General features: G+C 43.7%; 1 protein-coding gene and 1 non-coding gene across 9 annotated transcripts in view; one reads left to right on the forward strand and one right to left on the reverse strand.

The window, feature by feature from the left end:
- OCLN (occludin) overlaps positions 1-15,656 on the reverse strand; it is a 47,648-nt gene that overhangs the window by 7,261 nt on the left and 24,731 nt on the right. For all 8 annotated transcript variants that reach the window (XM_057741634.1, XM_057741612.1, XM_057741626.1 and 5 more), the window contains 2 exons: positions 6,967-7,112; positions 1,515-1,730 (listed from right to left, as the gene is read on the reverse strand). In XM_057741634.1, coding sequence (XP_057597617.1) covers positions 1,515-1,730; positions 6,967-7,112 — 362 coding nt within the window. The remainder of the gene's footprint in view (positions 1-1,514; positions 1,731-6,966; positions 7,113-15,656) is intronic.
- LOC130842780 (U6 spliceosomal RNA) lies at positions 10,711-10,820 on the forward strand. Its single transcript, XR_009050570.1, has one exon. It is a non-coding gene; the product is annotated as a U6 spliceosomal RNA (small nuclear RNA).

A 15,656-nucleotide genomic window follows, 5' to 3' on the forward strand; every position in this document is an offset into this window, starting at 1 on the left:
AATATATGCAGTTTATTGTAAAAAAACAAACAAAAAAACTATGCCTACTGATTTTTAGAAATAAGTTGAAAATCATTTATGATATTTCAGGGTGGTCTTAGGAAATCATTTATTCTGAATATACACCACCACATGAGAATGGATACTTATATTTAAAGCCAAAAAGTGTACTTGTGGAACACAAAGGATATTTTCACTACTTCAGGGGCAGAGCACTGACTGGCAGCTGGCTGTTTTGTGCGATGACGTACAGTTTTCAGACTGTTTTGAGCATTTTGGGGGTGGGGGTGGTGTCTTGTTTTTCCTTAACGGAAATTACTTTGATTGTAAAAGTAGACAATAAAAGGTACATGTATGAAAATGCACACTCACTGTAAAAGTAATCTGGCAATCTGTTAAACTATGAAAAAAACCCTGAAGTTCTGTTATCACTCGTATCTCTTAATATGCCAGCTATTCTTTACATATGACAGTGATGCTATTAACCACCCATGATCCACTGAGGAAACTCTCTGAGTTGTGTCACAGGACTGAGTGACTTCATAGTAACATGGAATTTTACATGTTATATCTAAGACAGTCTAAATATCTTCATTTTACAGAGGGGAGAAATTAAATGATTTGCTCAGAAGGGAAATAAGAATTCGAAATTTCTAAACGTTTTCATTTAATTCTTGCATTGATGCAAGATACGCAACTATTTTATAGATAGATGACTGAACTAGGCCAAAACTCTTGAGCAGGAAGGGGGAGATGAAATATGAGAGCCACCAGTGAGTAAGGGATTTCTAGCTATACTTGCCCTATCCATCCCTCCTAATACCTTGAGAAGCAATGTTCTGATTAACCACAATTCACACTGCAAATGTTTCTGATTTGTGTCCCATTCCTGAGAATACGTGAGCTAAAAAAGGCTACGGGTCACACACGAGTACAGCTGGTGATGATGGACTATAACAAAACCACTGACACACAAAGTAATTTAACCACAACACTAAGCTGTTAACTCAATTGTTTACAAAACCATTTGCCAAAGTCCTCTGGATTAAATTTTTAAAAGAATCTCTGGTCTCCTCTTGAAAGCTTAACTTAAAAGTAAACGCCAAAGGAAAGCCATAGCACTGGTCTGGAATTTTATAGTTAGTAATATAAAGTTCCTCCATACTTGTATTTCATTTATTTGAAAAATCTTTCTTGGGTGACTATTGGTAAAAGTATACTGCACTGGCGAAGTTTATCAGACATTTTGTGGGGGTGCAGTGAAAGTGTTTTTAAGACATGTTTTTAAGCCAGTGTTTTTAAGCCAGTGTTTTTAAGCCAAACACATTCCCTCCAGGTCAATCTTTATTACAAAAGAGTACTAAGGGAAAAAATATAACAAAAAACTGTCTCCAGCCGTGGTTGGCAAAAAATGAAGTTATACCACCCACTCCAGCTGAGGAGGCAACACCACCAAAACCTGACTGTACAACCATCAGATATGCAAGGGGTGCCAGCAAGAGGCGCCCCAGTACCTGATCCAGTCGTCCTCCAGCTCATCGCAGGACTCGCCGCCCGTCGTGTAGTCTGTTTCATAGTGGTCTTGCTCTGATCTCCTTGACTTTCCTGCTCTGCCCTTCGAGGGAGCCCTTTTTGAAAGGGTCTCCAAGTTACCACTGCTGCTGTAATAAGGCTGCCGGAAGTCCTCCACAGGTGAAGTCACTGGCAGCTCCTGAGCCACTTCAGGCATCCTAGCAAAACAGGAATCATCTGTCTGTGAACACTACCGCCCTTTGTCAGAGCACTGCGACCAGGGGGCAGCGACAGTAAGCATGCAGACACCTACACGTGGGCGCATTCACTGAAGCAGCCACCTGCCCAGCACTGGCAGATCCCCAGCTTCCTGCACTCAGCTCAGCAACACACACACACACACACACACACACACACACACACACACACACACACACACACACACACACACACACACACACACAGCATTAAGGCTCTGATGTAAGAGGAGCTCATTAGTAAACCTTCTAAGTAAAATGGATATAAGATTTCACTTTGGGAAACACGCTCATCTGGAAGAGGTATTGACCTAACCTTACTCCACAAAAGCCTGTTAGGAAAATAAGGACCACAACTCTTCAACAGGTTCTTCCAGTTCCATGGAATGCTGAGTGGGGAGAGGAAAGTACACACATATCTACCTTTGGAGGCAGGCTCTCAGAGATAAGCTCTTGGTAATATTAATTTTAGACGCCTCTATACCAATTGTCTTTTCAAGATAAAGTGTTGAAAAACAAAACAAAAAAAACCCTGAAAATTTAAACTAAAAAAACTATATTGTAATAGATGAAAGCTCGTTAAAACTTTTTAAAATTGCGCTGTTAATCCTGAAGCCTTGCAGAATGAATGAAATGGAAGAGTTAACATTATTACACTTATTTTTTCTAATGCCAGTTATTTAATACTGCATCAGATTTTTATTAGCATATAATGTTTCTGCCACAAGCAGAAAAACAAACCCTAATGTAGGATAAAAGACCAAGAGCTGTGACAACTGTAGACGACTTCTGAGTAACAGACATACAAAGCTGCACTTTCCCCTGTAGCAGAGCTGGAGAAGGGCAAGAGGAGAAACAAGGCATCTGAGACCCTCCCCAACGTCGGCCTTGCTATTCAAGTCAACTATTTCAAAGTCTGAAGAATTTTTTTGCTATTACTTTCAACGTAAAGAAACTGTCATCTTGAGTTTTATTCACCAAGTGGACTGTTTTCTAGGTGATCCAAAACTGCTTGGTTCCAATGTTGAGAAAGTCTTAGATTTCTAATCACACTTATTAATTTCTTATAGATTCCTAAAGCTTTGGGGGGGGTGTAGTTGGGGGGGATGGCGGTATTTATTTCTTCTTTCTAAATTTATCCAGGCTAACATGGCTTTGAGTGCTCTGTTAATACTACTTCTAAGGGAAGGAAAATGTGACTTTCTCTTTGAGTCAATGATTAACGAGTTCCTAGATACTCTGGCCAGGTACTATGCTTCTAGCTTCGAGGTGGCGAACAAAACCTTTAGAATACAGTGGGTTTGTTTGAGAAGTTGGGGGCCAGAGGGGTAGGACACTAAAGGGCAAAAGAAACTAGAAGAAAAACAAAATATTAAGGCAGGCCTCCTCTCATAATTTTATATTATGGATATCATATTAGAGCATATCAATATCTAATTATCCAAAGCTTCCTCTTAGAAGTTTTCCATCTCCCCTCTTCCTACACTCTTTCAAACACTAAACGATAATTTGATACAGCATGAAAGCTAAAAACGAAATGCTTGGCAAGAAAAGTATATATAAATTTAACAGGGGATATGTGTACCCTTAGTCATCTTCAAACCTACTTTTAGAGACAAGTCCCATCAGGTCAAAAATCTGCACAACCCAGAAGTAACCACCTGTATACTTTCCTCAGTATACAACTCAGTCCCCTAGGTGCAGAAATCTGCCCTTTTTCCTTCTTTTCACACTTGTCTTATTCTCTCGCTCTCTCTCTCTCACACAACCCCCCGCCCCCACATGGCTGTGCTCCTATCTCACCCCGACAGTGCAGTTACTGTGTACTTCCTTCCACCTCTATTGGACTGCAACCTCCATGGGAGCACGAACTCCGTGTTCCCAGGGGCACCTGGCCCAGTACGTGGCAGTGGTTCAAGGTAATTACTGCACTGAAAAGACATTCACAAGAATCCTCTTTTCTGAGGACAGCCAGTATCAGGGAGGAGAGTGAAACAAAATACATGATCACACCAGTGTCATGACTGTCGGAATGATGTCATGAAATACACGGTATTTTAAAACTGCCATCATCATTGAGGGGAATATCCAAGCCTTGCCAATCAGAGAACTCCACCTTCCTGGACCCAAAAAGGACCAATCAGAATCTTTCCAATAGATAATGATATATATGTTTTGGGAAAGGAAATTCCATTCTCTGAATCTGGTGCTAGAGGATCAGGGCAGTCTGGAGAATGTGCATGGCCAGCCTGATACAAAGAAGAACCTGTACTGAGAATAAACCCAGCAGAGCAACAAAAGCCCTGATAGCTTCTGAGTCTCTGGATAATGCTATGCCCAAAGTTAGCTATGCCCAAAGTCTCTGGGCCTTATGTGAACCAGTGAATTCCTACAACTTGCATAAAAGTCCTAACAGATTATCCTTACCAGCCTGAATATTGCTACCAGATGACGGTCTCATTTGGCATACTAAGGTGTCAGCCGGCCTTGAAAGTTCTGCATGCATCAACATTCCACTTCTTTGATTTACAAAGATTAATTCACCCTGGGTGTGGACAGGATAGTAGGGAGTGTACCTACTGTCTCCCAAATTCCCTTAGAAAGGGTAGAGAAGCAATTATCTTCAGCTACATTCTGCTGTCTCCTAATCCAGGATTAATTCTAACTGCCTTAAAATTCTAAGGTTAGGACATTTCGGTGAGCAAAAGCAGCCAGACACCAGAGTAATTTCCATATGATTCCATTTTATAAGAACTCTGATATGGCGACAGGCATCAAAATAGTGGTGGTGGGGGAAGGGGAGGTATCCAGAGAGAAAAGAACATTTCAGAGCGCTTGAAATGCCTCTCCCTTGGGTGTAGTGGTAGTTACTTCAGAGTTGACGTGTGAAATCTCATCACACTGTATATCAAGATTAGTGCTCTTTACTGAATGTATGTTATGCTTTGGGGGGAAAATATCTTAGTAATGAGGTACCGCATTCTTAGCCTGGACCTCAGACAATGTTCCCATTCTAATTCCTTCTCTATTCACTACAATAGTAAGGAGGGGAGGGGCCGGTGAGTTCCTAAACATCTTCAAGAAACACCTGAGGAAAGAGAGGCTATGACTTAATGCGCATCCCTTCGTCACCCAGGAGGACGTACACTGAATCCTCCACAGCACTCAATGCCCTGCCACGGACCACACTCAACAATGTCTGTTACCTCCCAGAGGCCGCAAGTTCCTCCCATCATTGCTACACACTGCTGCATTCGTATCCCTTAGCACCAACCCCATCTTCCCCGTCTGCTGGGTTCTAAAACTAAGCATCATATTTGCATTTTCCAGACTGTCTAAAAAGTTCCAGGGTGTACGCTGGGCATATAAACTGGTACAACCCTTATGGAGTACAATTTGATGACATCTATCAAAATGGAATATGCAATTTCCTTCAACCTAGCAATTCTGCTTTTAATATTTTTCCTCCAGACACATTCGTGTATTTGCCAAGTGATAAACGTGCAATGTGCAAGTGTATTCTCTGCAGAGGTTTGCAATAACAAAGCACTGGGGAAAAGTGGGCATCAATGTGGGATTAATAAAAAATTTTAGCGTACCCATTTAATGGAATATTATGCAGCTATAAAACAGATCAGTAGACTCTACACTGATATGGACAATCACTAAGGTATTTTGCCAACAATGCATTTAATATGCTATTATTTTTTAAAAGGAAAAAATAACCAATATACCTATTTGGCCAGCATATTTATTTAAAAATAACCTCTGGAAGGACATAAAAGAAACTGATAACACTAGCTGCTCCTGGGGAGAGAAACTAGACAGCTGGGGACAAAAAGGGATTCCCTTATGCTCCTTTTAAGTTTTACATCATGAATGTACTGGCTTATTGAAGAATAAGTAAGATATTTAAATTGTTCCAAATGAATCTGTGAAAATACCTTAGTTCTCGTAACAAGGGACAGCATGTGGGAATGCTGTGGAGCCCTGCAGGCCTTACAATTAATTTGGAGGCACAGCTGGTCACAAGATGCATTACAGATATTTGCTTTGTATGCATGGAAGTCATGCAAATCACAGCTTGAACCTTTTACAAGGATTGCATCTCTACTGTGTACCTCTGCCTCTCACAGCCTCACATGATTTGGTTTTTCTCAAAATCCAAAGAGAAGAAGAACAGACAAAATGCTCTTCCTCCAAATTCTTCACAACTGAAATCAAAAGCAAGCGTGAATCTGAAGACCAAAATGAAATACATGGAAGGTAAGGCAGAATGCCAGTCTACTTCCAAATTCCATCCCAGGGTAATAATAAAATCTATTCTCTTCAAACTGATTTCCTTACTTAACTCAGCTGCTGGTGTCATCTTATGGGGCTCCAGGCACCCAAACTACTATGCACGCAGAGTGGATCTCTACAGACTCGGCTCACTAAGTGGGGGTGGAGGTTGGAGATAAAACTTTGAACAAAAAGTTTCCCAGCAGATAAACCTTTAACTTAGAAGGATCAAATGCGCTAAAGGGAAGGTTTACTCTTCTGGTCTATGAAGGAACTTGGAGTTTTAGAATTACATACAGGAACATTAATTTATCATCCTTAAGCAAAAACTACATCCAAGTCCTTAACAATAAGCCCCAACATCTCTCTCTCATCATTAAGGTGAATTAGAATTAGACTTCAGGGTAACCTGAAGGGATACTATTTCAAAAACCTGAATGGTACCTACTCTAGACCAGAAACTCACTGTGAGGTTTTTTACACCACATGTAAAACAAAATCTAGAGGCTTTATCAGTTTCACGTCCCCCAGCAATATGAAGGCTCTAGCACAGCAAAGAACTCCTGAATTCAAATGAAGTGTTCCAGTTTAATAAAAATGTATGTGGATAGGGTTGATCAATGAGTAGTCTCTTCTATTAAAGAGATCTAACGATTACAGGCAGGAGGAGAGACTGAGAACCACACTTAGCTCTGCTATCAACCCCTTCCACCCTCATCTAAACTTCAAAACCAGAAATAGGGAAGAACCACATTCTGCCTCCACCTGTAAGGCAGAGATCAGTCTCCAGCCTTCGTGAAAACTGTTGGATTTTTTTTTAAGGCAAATGGTACAAAACAGCAACTGATTTATAAACACGTGCAAATACTCATTTTTTTAAGACTCATTCTAGCAAAAGAAGGAAGGCACTACTTACGGTGTAGATTTATAGGAAGACTCTGGATAAGGCCGCTTCTCATTCACTTTACCATTGGAGGAGTAGGCCACGGGGCTGTCCACTCTCTCCACGTAGTCAGTAAGGGGAGGAGGCATGTCTTGCGTGCCTGCAGAAACGTTTTTAACCTAAGGAAACAGTCCCAAGAGACTCAATTATTATTTAGCCTGTAACTTAAAAGGGGGAAGAAATGGAAGAAAAAAATATATAAAATTATCTAATATTTATTGGGCTCATTGTATACTGTTAACCTATCTGGCTATCTTGTTATTATCCAATGTTAACAGTCAAATCAGCACAGAAATGGTGCTACAGTTAGTTTAACAAATCCAGAACCAATTACAAAGAAGAAAAAAATCCCAATTACCTGATTCTCATCCTGATGTGATTAGGTGGATTAATTATCCACCCCATCTTAGGAAGACTAATCTCATTTTATCAGGCCTAGGTCTGAGAGCGAGAATTTTCACTTCTAACAAGTTCTAAGGTAATGCTTGTGCTACCATCTGGGCGCCACTCTTGGAAAACCGCTAATCCAGGACAAAGAACATTGACTCTTCTTAATCCATTCACCCTAAACATGGAATGTTAAAACCACATTAAGAAGCTCAAACTGATTTCTGCTATGGTTCTTTAATAACAGATGTGTTTATTCTCCCTTTACGTTCTCAATGGCTCTATCACTAACAGCCTATACAGTACAGCCACAGCATCACTGCCTTCCCTCTCCTTTCCTTGCTGTACTCTGATGTGTGAGCACATGTGTGCAAAGAAATAATACACATTGGAGATTATGCCTTGTTAACATGAAAATTTTCCCAGAGAAACTCTGGGAGAAAATTTTATATGTAATAAGCATAGCCGGACTTCCTAGGTGGCGCAGTGGGTAAGAATCCACCTGCCAATGCAGGGGACATGGGTTCAAGCCCTGCCCCAGGAAGATCCCACATGCCGCGGAGCAACTAAGCCCGTGCGCCACAACTATTGAGCCTGCACTCTATAGCCTGTGAGCCACAACTACTGAGCCCATGTGCTGCAACTACTGAAGCCCACGCGCCTAGAGCCCGTGCTCCGCAACAAGAGAGGCCACCACAATGAGAAGCCCGCACACCACAAGGAAGAGTAGCCCCCACTCGCTGCAACTAGAGAAAGCCCATGTGCAGCAACGAAGATCCAACACAGCCAATAAAATAAATAATAAAAAAAAAAGCATAGCCAATTAGTCTCAACATTGCTAGATGTGGTAGATCCAACACTTTAAATTTCACCTAAAAAACTTCACATTATTACATATTACTCTGCTATAAAAAAAAAACTGCTAAGCCCAGACAAGTCATTGAGTTGGTCCAAAGCAAAGGAATAAAACTAAGGTGTGGGGGGGGAAAAACTTAATTCTAAAAATTATTTCCATGAAAAAGAGCAATGTTTCAAAATTAGGGAGGGTGGGACTGTTTTAGTTTGGTGATGAGAACAATGGCATCCAATTACCTGGGCTCACTCCAGATCTGCCACTACAAGTTCAAGAAAGCCTCAATCTCTTCATCTGTAAGAAATGGGAAAGCTACCTACTTCATAAAGTTGTTTTGACAATTAAATGAGATGACAAGGTATCACATTTAGCACAGAGCCTTTACGAACACAGGAAAACCTCAGAAGATGCTGGTTTCTGGAATCAAAGCTGTCGGATCTAAACAAATAATTTTTACAAGTATTTGAAGGGGATGGCAGACTTTTAATTGGATTACTTTGCTATTATAAATCTTCGCAATTAGATTCAGCATCAACATAGTAGCCAGTATTTCCCTGCCATTCACACACTTCACATCTTGTTGCCAGTCAAGCATAGCATTAAAATATGACCTGTTTTCTTTCTTATCACTGTACTATCACATGTCAAAAGATATTTATTTACCCACCCCTTGAAGTCCATAGAGGTATTTATTCTTGATTGTTTAATATTCCCATGAGTCAGAAAGGAATGGAATCATTTCCTTCTGAAAGTGGAGTTTGGCAGCAACTGGGAAATCAGTGGGTGGTTTGCCAGGGAGTGTGCTCAGATCCCACCACAGGCAGGCCGGGTGGGAACCAGCACTGGCGCCCACTGAATTCCTGAGGACTTGACACCATCACCAGGCAAACAGCTGGCCAAGCGAAAGGCCTATTTTTATTCTGGAGACTTCAGATTTAAAAAGACCTCCCTTTCTTGAAAACCCAGTTAACTCTTTTCCAGGTTTGTTTCCCCTTTGCAAATTTAGCAGAGGGTGCAGAGCTCATGGATTTCCTACTGACCGGGGCAAAGAGAAACCAAAACCTTACAAAAGAGGTGCCTGGGTGTCTTTGTAGAGCCTTCTGACTGCCCAGAATGGAATGTTCTTCCCCCTTTATTTGCCGGCTTCATTGGACTTCAAGTCCTGGCTCACTACCAAGTAATGGTGGTGCCACTACCTCCCGGGGGCCTTCCACACATGTCCCTGCTGGGTGAGACACCTCCCCATCCTCCTGTCTCTCCAGCACCTGTGCATACACACCTCCCACCGGAGCACGTGTGTACTGCGGACAGACTGTTTACGCACAGAGGGATGCAGCACCCACATCTCTAATTTCAATAGGCAGTGGACAGTTCTTAAAAGCCACCACGCCTGCCTGCTTCCAGCGTGCCACATACTGAACTGAGGGATCATTTAGTAGGTACCACCTTACACATAAATACTGTAAGCAGATAAATTAGGGGGTCCCTGGAGAAACAGAACCAGCAACGGCTTTCTTGACATAAGAGAAGCCATTTTGTGATCTAAGCCTGGCCACAATGCTCGCCCTTGAACGGGTATCAGTAATTAACGATCTTGAAGGAACAAAGGAATGCAGGAACAGAGGAAAGGCACTCAAACGACAGTGCAGGGATAAAGCAGAGTCCCAGTTCCTCCTCAAGGGATATATATCATAACACACCTTTGAGTTCTGCAGGAACTAAGGCCCCCACCCAGGTGGAGGATGGAATGATAATGTTGACCCTCCTGACTGCAATCAACTAAGGCTGGGACTCTGCGGATCTCTGCCCCAATTCTATGCTGAATTCTCCTCTGCTCAAGGCCCTTCATGAATCCGCACGCACCCTTAGCTTAAAACGTCCCCAGTTTCGCTGCTCGGTGAGACGTGCTTCGGAAAGGATCCCCAGTGTTCTCCTTAGCTGCTGCAGGTAATGATACATTCTTCCTTCTCCCCGTCTTTGGCTGGGTGGTGGCTACTGGCTCAACACCCACCAGGAGGTGAACTCAGTTTTCAGGTAACAATACTAGTAGTACTCCCTTTTCAGAAAGGAGGAAGTGAGGGCTCAGGGCACTAGACAACTTTCCCAAGGACCTACACCTAATAAATGGTGAGGTGGGATTTAAATACTCAAAAGCCTCAGCTCCAGTCCACTACCTCTCCCTGGGCAGCCTCCTACCTTCCTTCCTCTTTGGGTCTCCAAAGCCCAGCACAGTACCTGGCACAAAGCAGGAGCCCAGAGTCTGATGCATAAAGGCTCCTTCATTTACTGCTCTTCTACTTCTACACTGTATAGCCAACTGCCTTATCAGATGAGCTGCTGTGAGCTGAGCTTTATCTCTCAGAGGCAGCAGAACTGCACTAGCTTGACCACTGACGTCACCCTCCAGCACCGTCTTTCATTACTTCAATCTTTTTCATTTATTCACTTATGTCACGCACAATAAATTCTCAGGCCATGCTCGCTTTGACAGGACACACTAAAATTAGAACAATACCGAGAAGATGAATTATTAGCATGGCCCCTGCGCAAGGATGACCTGCAAACTTGTGATGTGATACATACTGTTGAAAAGAATGCCCCGCCAGACTCAAAGATGAAGCAGCAGCAGCTTCTGTCCTCGAAAGGAGCTTAAACATCTAGAGGCAGAGGCAAAATGTATTTGTAAAACAAGGAGTACGGTCATTTTTTTTCCTTTTTACGCTTCACTTTTCCCAAAAGAAGCTGAAATATTACTTTCTGTCAAGGTACCAATGCAAGGTAAGTATAAACCTGCTGCTTCCAAAAGACAGTGAGAGGAAGGGGGGAGGCCCCGGGGGGAGGGACCAGTATTAGTAATTTACACGAGTCTTCCACTTGCGTTTCCTATGATGAAAATAGGGATTTCTGAATCACTGTTGTTACTGATAGGATCCCAAGACAGTCCACAATTCCCGAGGATGTAGCTAAAGTTCTTTAAAACAAAACAAAGGGGGCTTCCTAGGTGGCGCAGTGGTTGAGAATCTGCCTGCCAATGCAGGGGACACAGGTTCGATCCCTGCTCCAGGAAGATCCCATGTGCCGCAGAGCAACTAAGCCCGTGAGCCACAACTATCGAGCCTGCGCTTTAGAGCCTGTGAGCCACAACTATTGAGCCCATGTGCTGCAACTACTGAAGCCCACGTGCCTAGAGCCCGTGCTCCGCAACAAGAGAAGCCACAGCAATGAGGAGCCCGTGCACCACAACGAAAAGTAGCCCCCACTCACTGCAACTGAAAAGAAAGCTCACGCACAGCAAAAGACCCAACACAGCCAATAAAATAAATTAATTAATTAAAAAAACAAACAAAACAAAGCCCTACCATTTTAATAACTACAGTAAACTGTTAAAGATTTAGAACCTGAGAAAAACTCGGTTTAATTCTAAACAGCAAATCGTGAACAGTTTTCCTCACATAACTTGAGACTAGCTCTAAGAAATTAGGGGCAAAAGAAAGCAGAGTGAAAACACAAATCCAGAAAGTTTTGTCTTCTACTAAGTACTGAGGGGAAAGAAACGCTTGAGAGTCAAGCAAATGCTGGAACTGCTGCTCTTTAGCTAAGAGGAGCCTTGGGCCTGGAGGGCTGACCCAGGGCTCCCACCCCAGGCCCTCCAGTGGGGGAGGGGTGGGGGTGGGGTGGGGTGGGGGTAGGGTGGGGATGGGGTGGGCAGTGAGGCGTGGAAGGCGCTGCAGGCACAGAAAGCCACACGGCAGCGCCCAGCTGGCCGCTCTTAACTGGGATCTGCCTGCAGAGTTCCTGGTCCCAGTGGCACCGCCACCTCACAGACAGACTTTATTAAAGGGAAAGACAAGACAGCAGAAGACAGACACGCTGAGGCTGAGGAGAAGCACACTCTAGAGACTAACTTCAAAAAGGACAAGCACCCTCACAGACCACGTCTAAGGAATGTGAATTATTAATTTTAAGGTGATAGGAAAGTTTTTCTAAGATTCATATTCCAATCAAGAAAGAACTAAAGTGTTTCTGAAACGTCAAAATGAAAAAAATTCAAGTGAAATAATTTCAAAAGACCTTCACAAGAGGTAGTTATAATGAGGACAAATTTTCATTCAGAATTTAATTATACTCATTAGAAGTGTTCTATGTCACTTGTGAAAAAAATCTTTGTAACATATAATACCTAACAGTCTTTGGAGAATTAATGAAAACATCCTATATCCCTGTGGGTGCCAAGGGGAAAACAAAGAGGGTGGCTCAGAGCAGGTCTCCTCCCAGCACCTGTCAGCTCAGAGCCTTCCTCCCCTCCCTGGGGACCAGGATGGAGCTGCACAACCATGCCTACCCATGCTCCTGACTCACAAGCAGCCTCTGCACCCCAACTCCTTGAAGTCAGGGGTGGAGTAAAAGAGGTCAAGAATGTTTTAGGTCAATTCACTCCTCTAAAACAAAGTCTGGAGGACTACCCTAGTGGCACAGTGGTTAAGAATCCACCTGTCAATGCAGGGGACACAGGTTCGATGCTTGGGCTGGGAAGATCCCACATGCCACGGAACAACTAAGCCTGTGTGCCACAACTACTGAGCCTGCGTTCTACAGCCTGCGAGCCACATCTGCTGAGCCCATATGCCACAACTTCTGAAGCCTATGCACCTAGAGCCCGTGCTCCACAACACGAGAAGCCTGTGCACTGCGACGAAGAGTAGCCCCCGCTCGCTGCAACTGGAGAAAGCCCATGCACAGCAACAAAGACACAATGCAGCCAATTAATTAATTAAAATAAATTCATAAATATATAAAACAAACTCTGGGAAAAACCTTTCTCTCCACAAAAATCAACTGTATACTTCATCTGGAATTAGTACAAGCACAAAGGAGCAATGACAGCCATGCCCCATTTCACTCTTTGTGCAGCCTTAATTCCTAGCTCACACAACACAGGAAAACAGTCAGACCAGACCTGCGTCCAACTGGTGTAGCCATCTGATAAAGTCATCTACCTCTAAGAAGGAGAGGAAAGTTCACATACCAGGCAAATCCTGACCCCATTTGCTCCTCACCATTGTCCGATGAGATACGGACTATCTCCACATTCAGATCAGGAAATTGAGTCTCTAAGGTCCAATTAACTTGCTCAAGGTCACACAGAAGGTGACATAATAGAGGCGGATGTAAACCTGGTCCGCCTGACCTCCAAGCTCAGCTGTTTCTGGCATAACAAACTGACACCTCAGTAATTTAAACATGGCTTGCTCATTAATTTAAATACAATTCAAGCATCTCAGCTGGGCACTGACTATTCCCTGTTAGAAAAAGAACCATTCTCACTGCCTTAACTCCTCACCACTCCCGAAGGATACAATGTGAGTCCATTTTGAAGAGTTTTATTTGCCTACTGGACTATCCATTCTAAGAGCAGCTTTTGACACAAAATTACTATAACACTTGCTTCAGTCATCGGGTACTTTTGTTTAGGTCAGACTGTAGGAACACCACCCTCAAAAGGGAAACAGAAGGGCTCTTCCTGCTTGGTAATTACGGTGGAGAAATACACCAGACATCACAGGAAGGAGCACCTTCATCTCAAAATACCATCTCCAGCTTTACAACCCGAGGTCCACCTTCCGGGCCACGTGCCCTTACACTACAAGTTTTCAAAACACTAGTGGTCCAACTTGTTTTTCCCGTTTTCTGGTATCTTACACTCACAGATGCTCCCCCAATGAGAGCCTCAAAACTGCCTCTAGAAAGTTCCCTCAGACTTTTCTCCACCTTTGGTGGCTTGAAGGCAAACACTCCCAAATATACGAACCCCACAAAGGAAGAGATCTTGGACCAGGCTTGAGCAAGTCATGGCTGGTCAGGTGGCTCCGGGGATTCAGCAAACACAATGTTTCCTACCCAAACGCAGGCTGCCCATAGGGAAGTACCAACATACACCAGCAAAGGCAACCTCTGCAGCTCCTAAGAGTCAATGGATGTTAGAGCTTTGGGAGGGGTGAGGTGGAGAAGCTTACACTCAGTGAGCGGTCCCATTCGAGGCCCCTTGCTCTAGAAAGGGAAACCCTGGTGCAGACTGCATTTTAACACTCATGTATCTTATGCCAGCCTCCCCAACAGGTGTGCCACACGCAAAGCACACCGTAGTCCTCAGAGCCCGTGCCAGTCACCACCTAGGGTTCCAAATCCCCTTCCGTTTACTATATAGTACTCCACACACCCTCAGCGTTTTCTAAGTATGCCACGCCTGGAAGAGGCCTTATACACACCTTAACTCAGATCTCACTACAGTGAGGGCTCGCAGGGCGTGCAGCGTTACGGCTGCAGCCTAACTCTATGGAACAGCGGTTCTCAAAGTGTGTTCCCCAGACCAGTGGCATCAACATCACCTGGGAACTCTGGGAACTCAGAAATGCCCCATTCCCGATCCACTGCACAAGAAACAGTGGGGGTGGGCTCAGCAAGCTGTCTTAACCAGCGCTCCAGGTGATTCTGATGCTTGCTGAGGTCTGAGAACCACGAGGGCCGTTTGCCTCTATGTCAAAGACAACTGCCCTGTTTAGACCATTACACCTATAGTTAGAATTAACTCTGTTTAGTGCTGGAAATCTAGGAATCCCTGCTTTCAGAGAGCCACAAAGACACCCATCAGCTCTAGCACACATCCTACCTCACCTTCCACTACAACTCTCCATGCCAGCTCCTCAGGATGCCCTGGACAGAGACAACCTTCTGTCCTCCATGCTGCTGGCTGATGAAGGTCAGTCGACGCATAGGACACTTCTGTTCCTGTTCCACTTCCCCTCACCTGAGACCACAGATAACAGCGAAACCTGTCTAGGGTGAGAGCCCGCTACACTAACTGTCGGCAGCCCACAGAACTGCTTTTACACTAAAGAACACGTGTACTTACTGGTTAAAGATAAGAACGCGATTCGCGTTTCTTCAGCTGTCTAACCAGTTGATTACCACCACCACCCGGTCCCAGGCACCTGCCCCACCTGGACCTGTTCCCCTCTCCTGTGTGCAAGGAGATGATATGCAGATCCTGCCTACACCCTCCGGAAAAACATTTGTTCTTATCTCGGAGCACGCTTACACGTAAGAAGAAGATTAACAGTTTAACAACTGCAACCAACATCAACATTGGTTAATATTCACATTTTGGGTACTCTTACCCAACCTCTCTTACTCAATGCCATCATTGCAAATACTAACAATTATTACTTTAGCTGAAACTTACTGGGCATTAATAAATATGTGCGGGCCCTGACCTAAGCCCTCTAGTTGTTACAGAATCAGCACATATACCCTGTAGATGGAACTTTTATTTTCCCCATTTACACATGAGAAATCTATTAAATGAACAGGCAAAGGGATTACCTTCATCAGAGTCCAAGGAGACCAAACGCTCCTCAAAGCTGAC

This window comes from Hippopotamus amphibius, chromosome 1, assembly GCF_030028045.1.
Source record: "Hippopotamus amphibius kiboko isolate mHipAmp2 chromosome 1, mHipAmp2.hap2, whole genome shotgun sequence".
NCBI classification, from domain to species: domain Eukaryota; kingdom Metazoa; phylum Chordata; class Mammalia; order Artiodactyla; family Hippopotamidae; genus Hippopotamus; species Hippopotamus amphibius.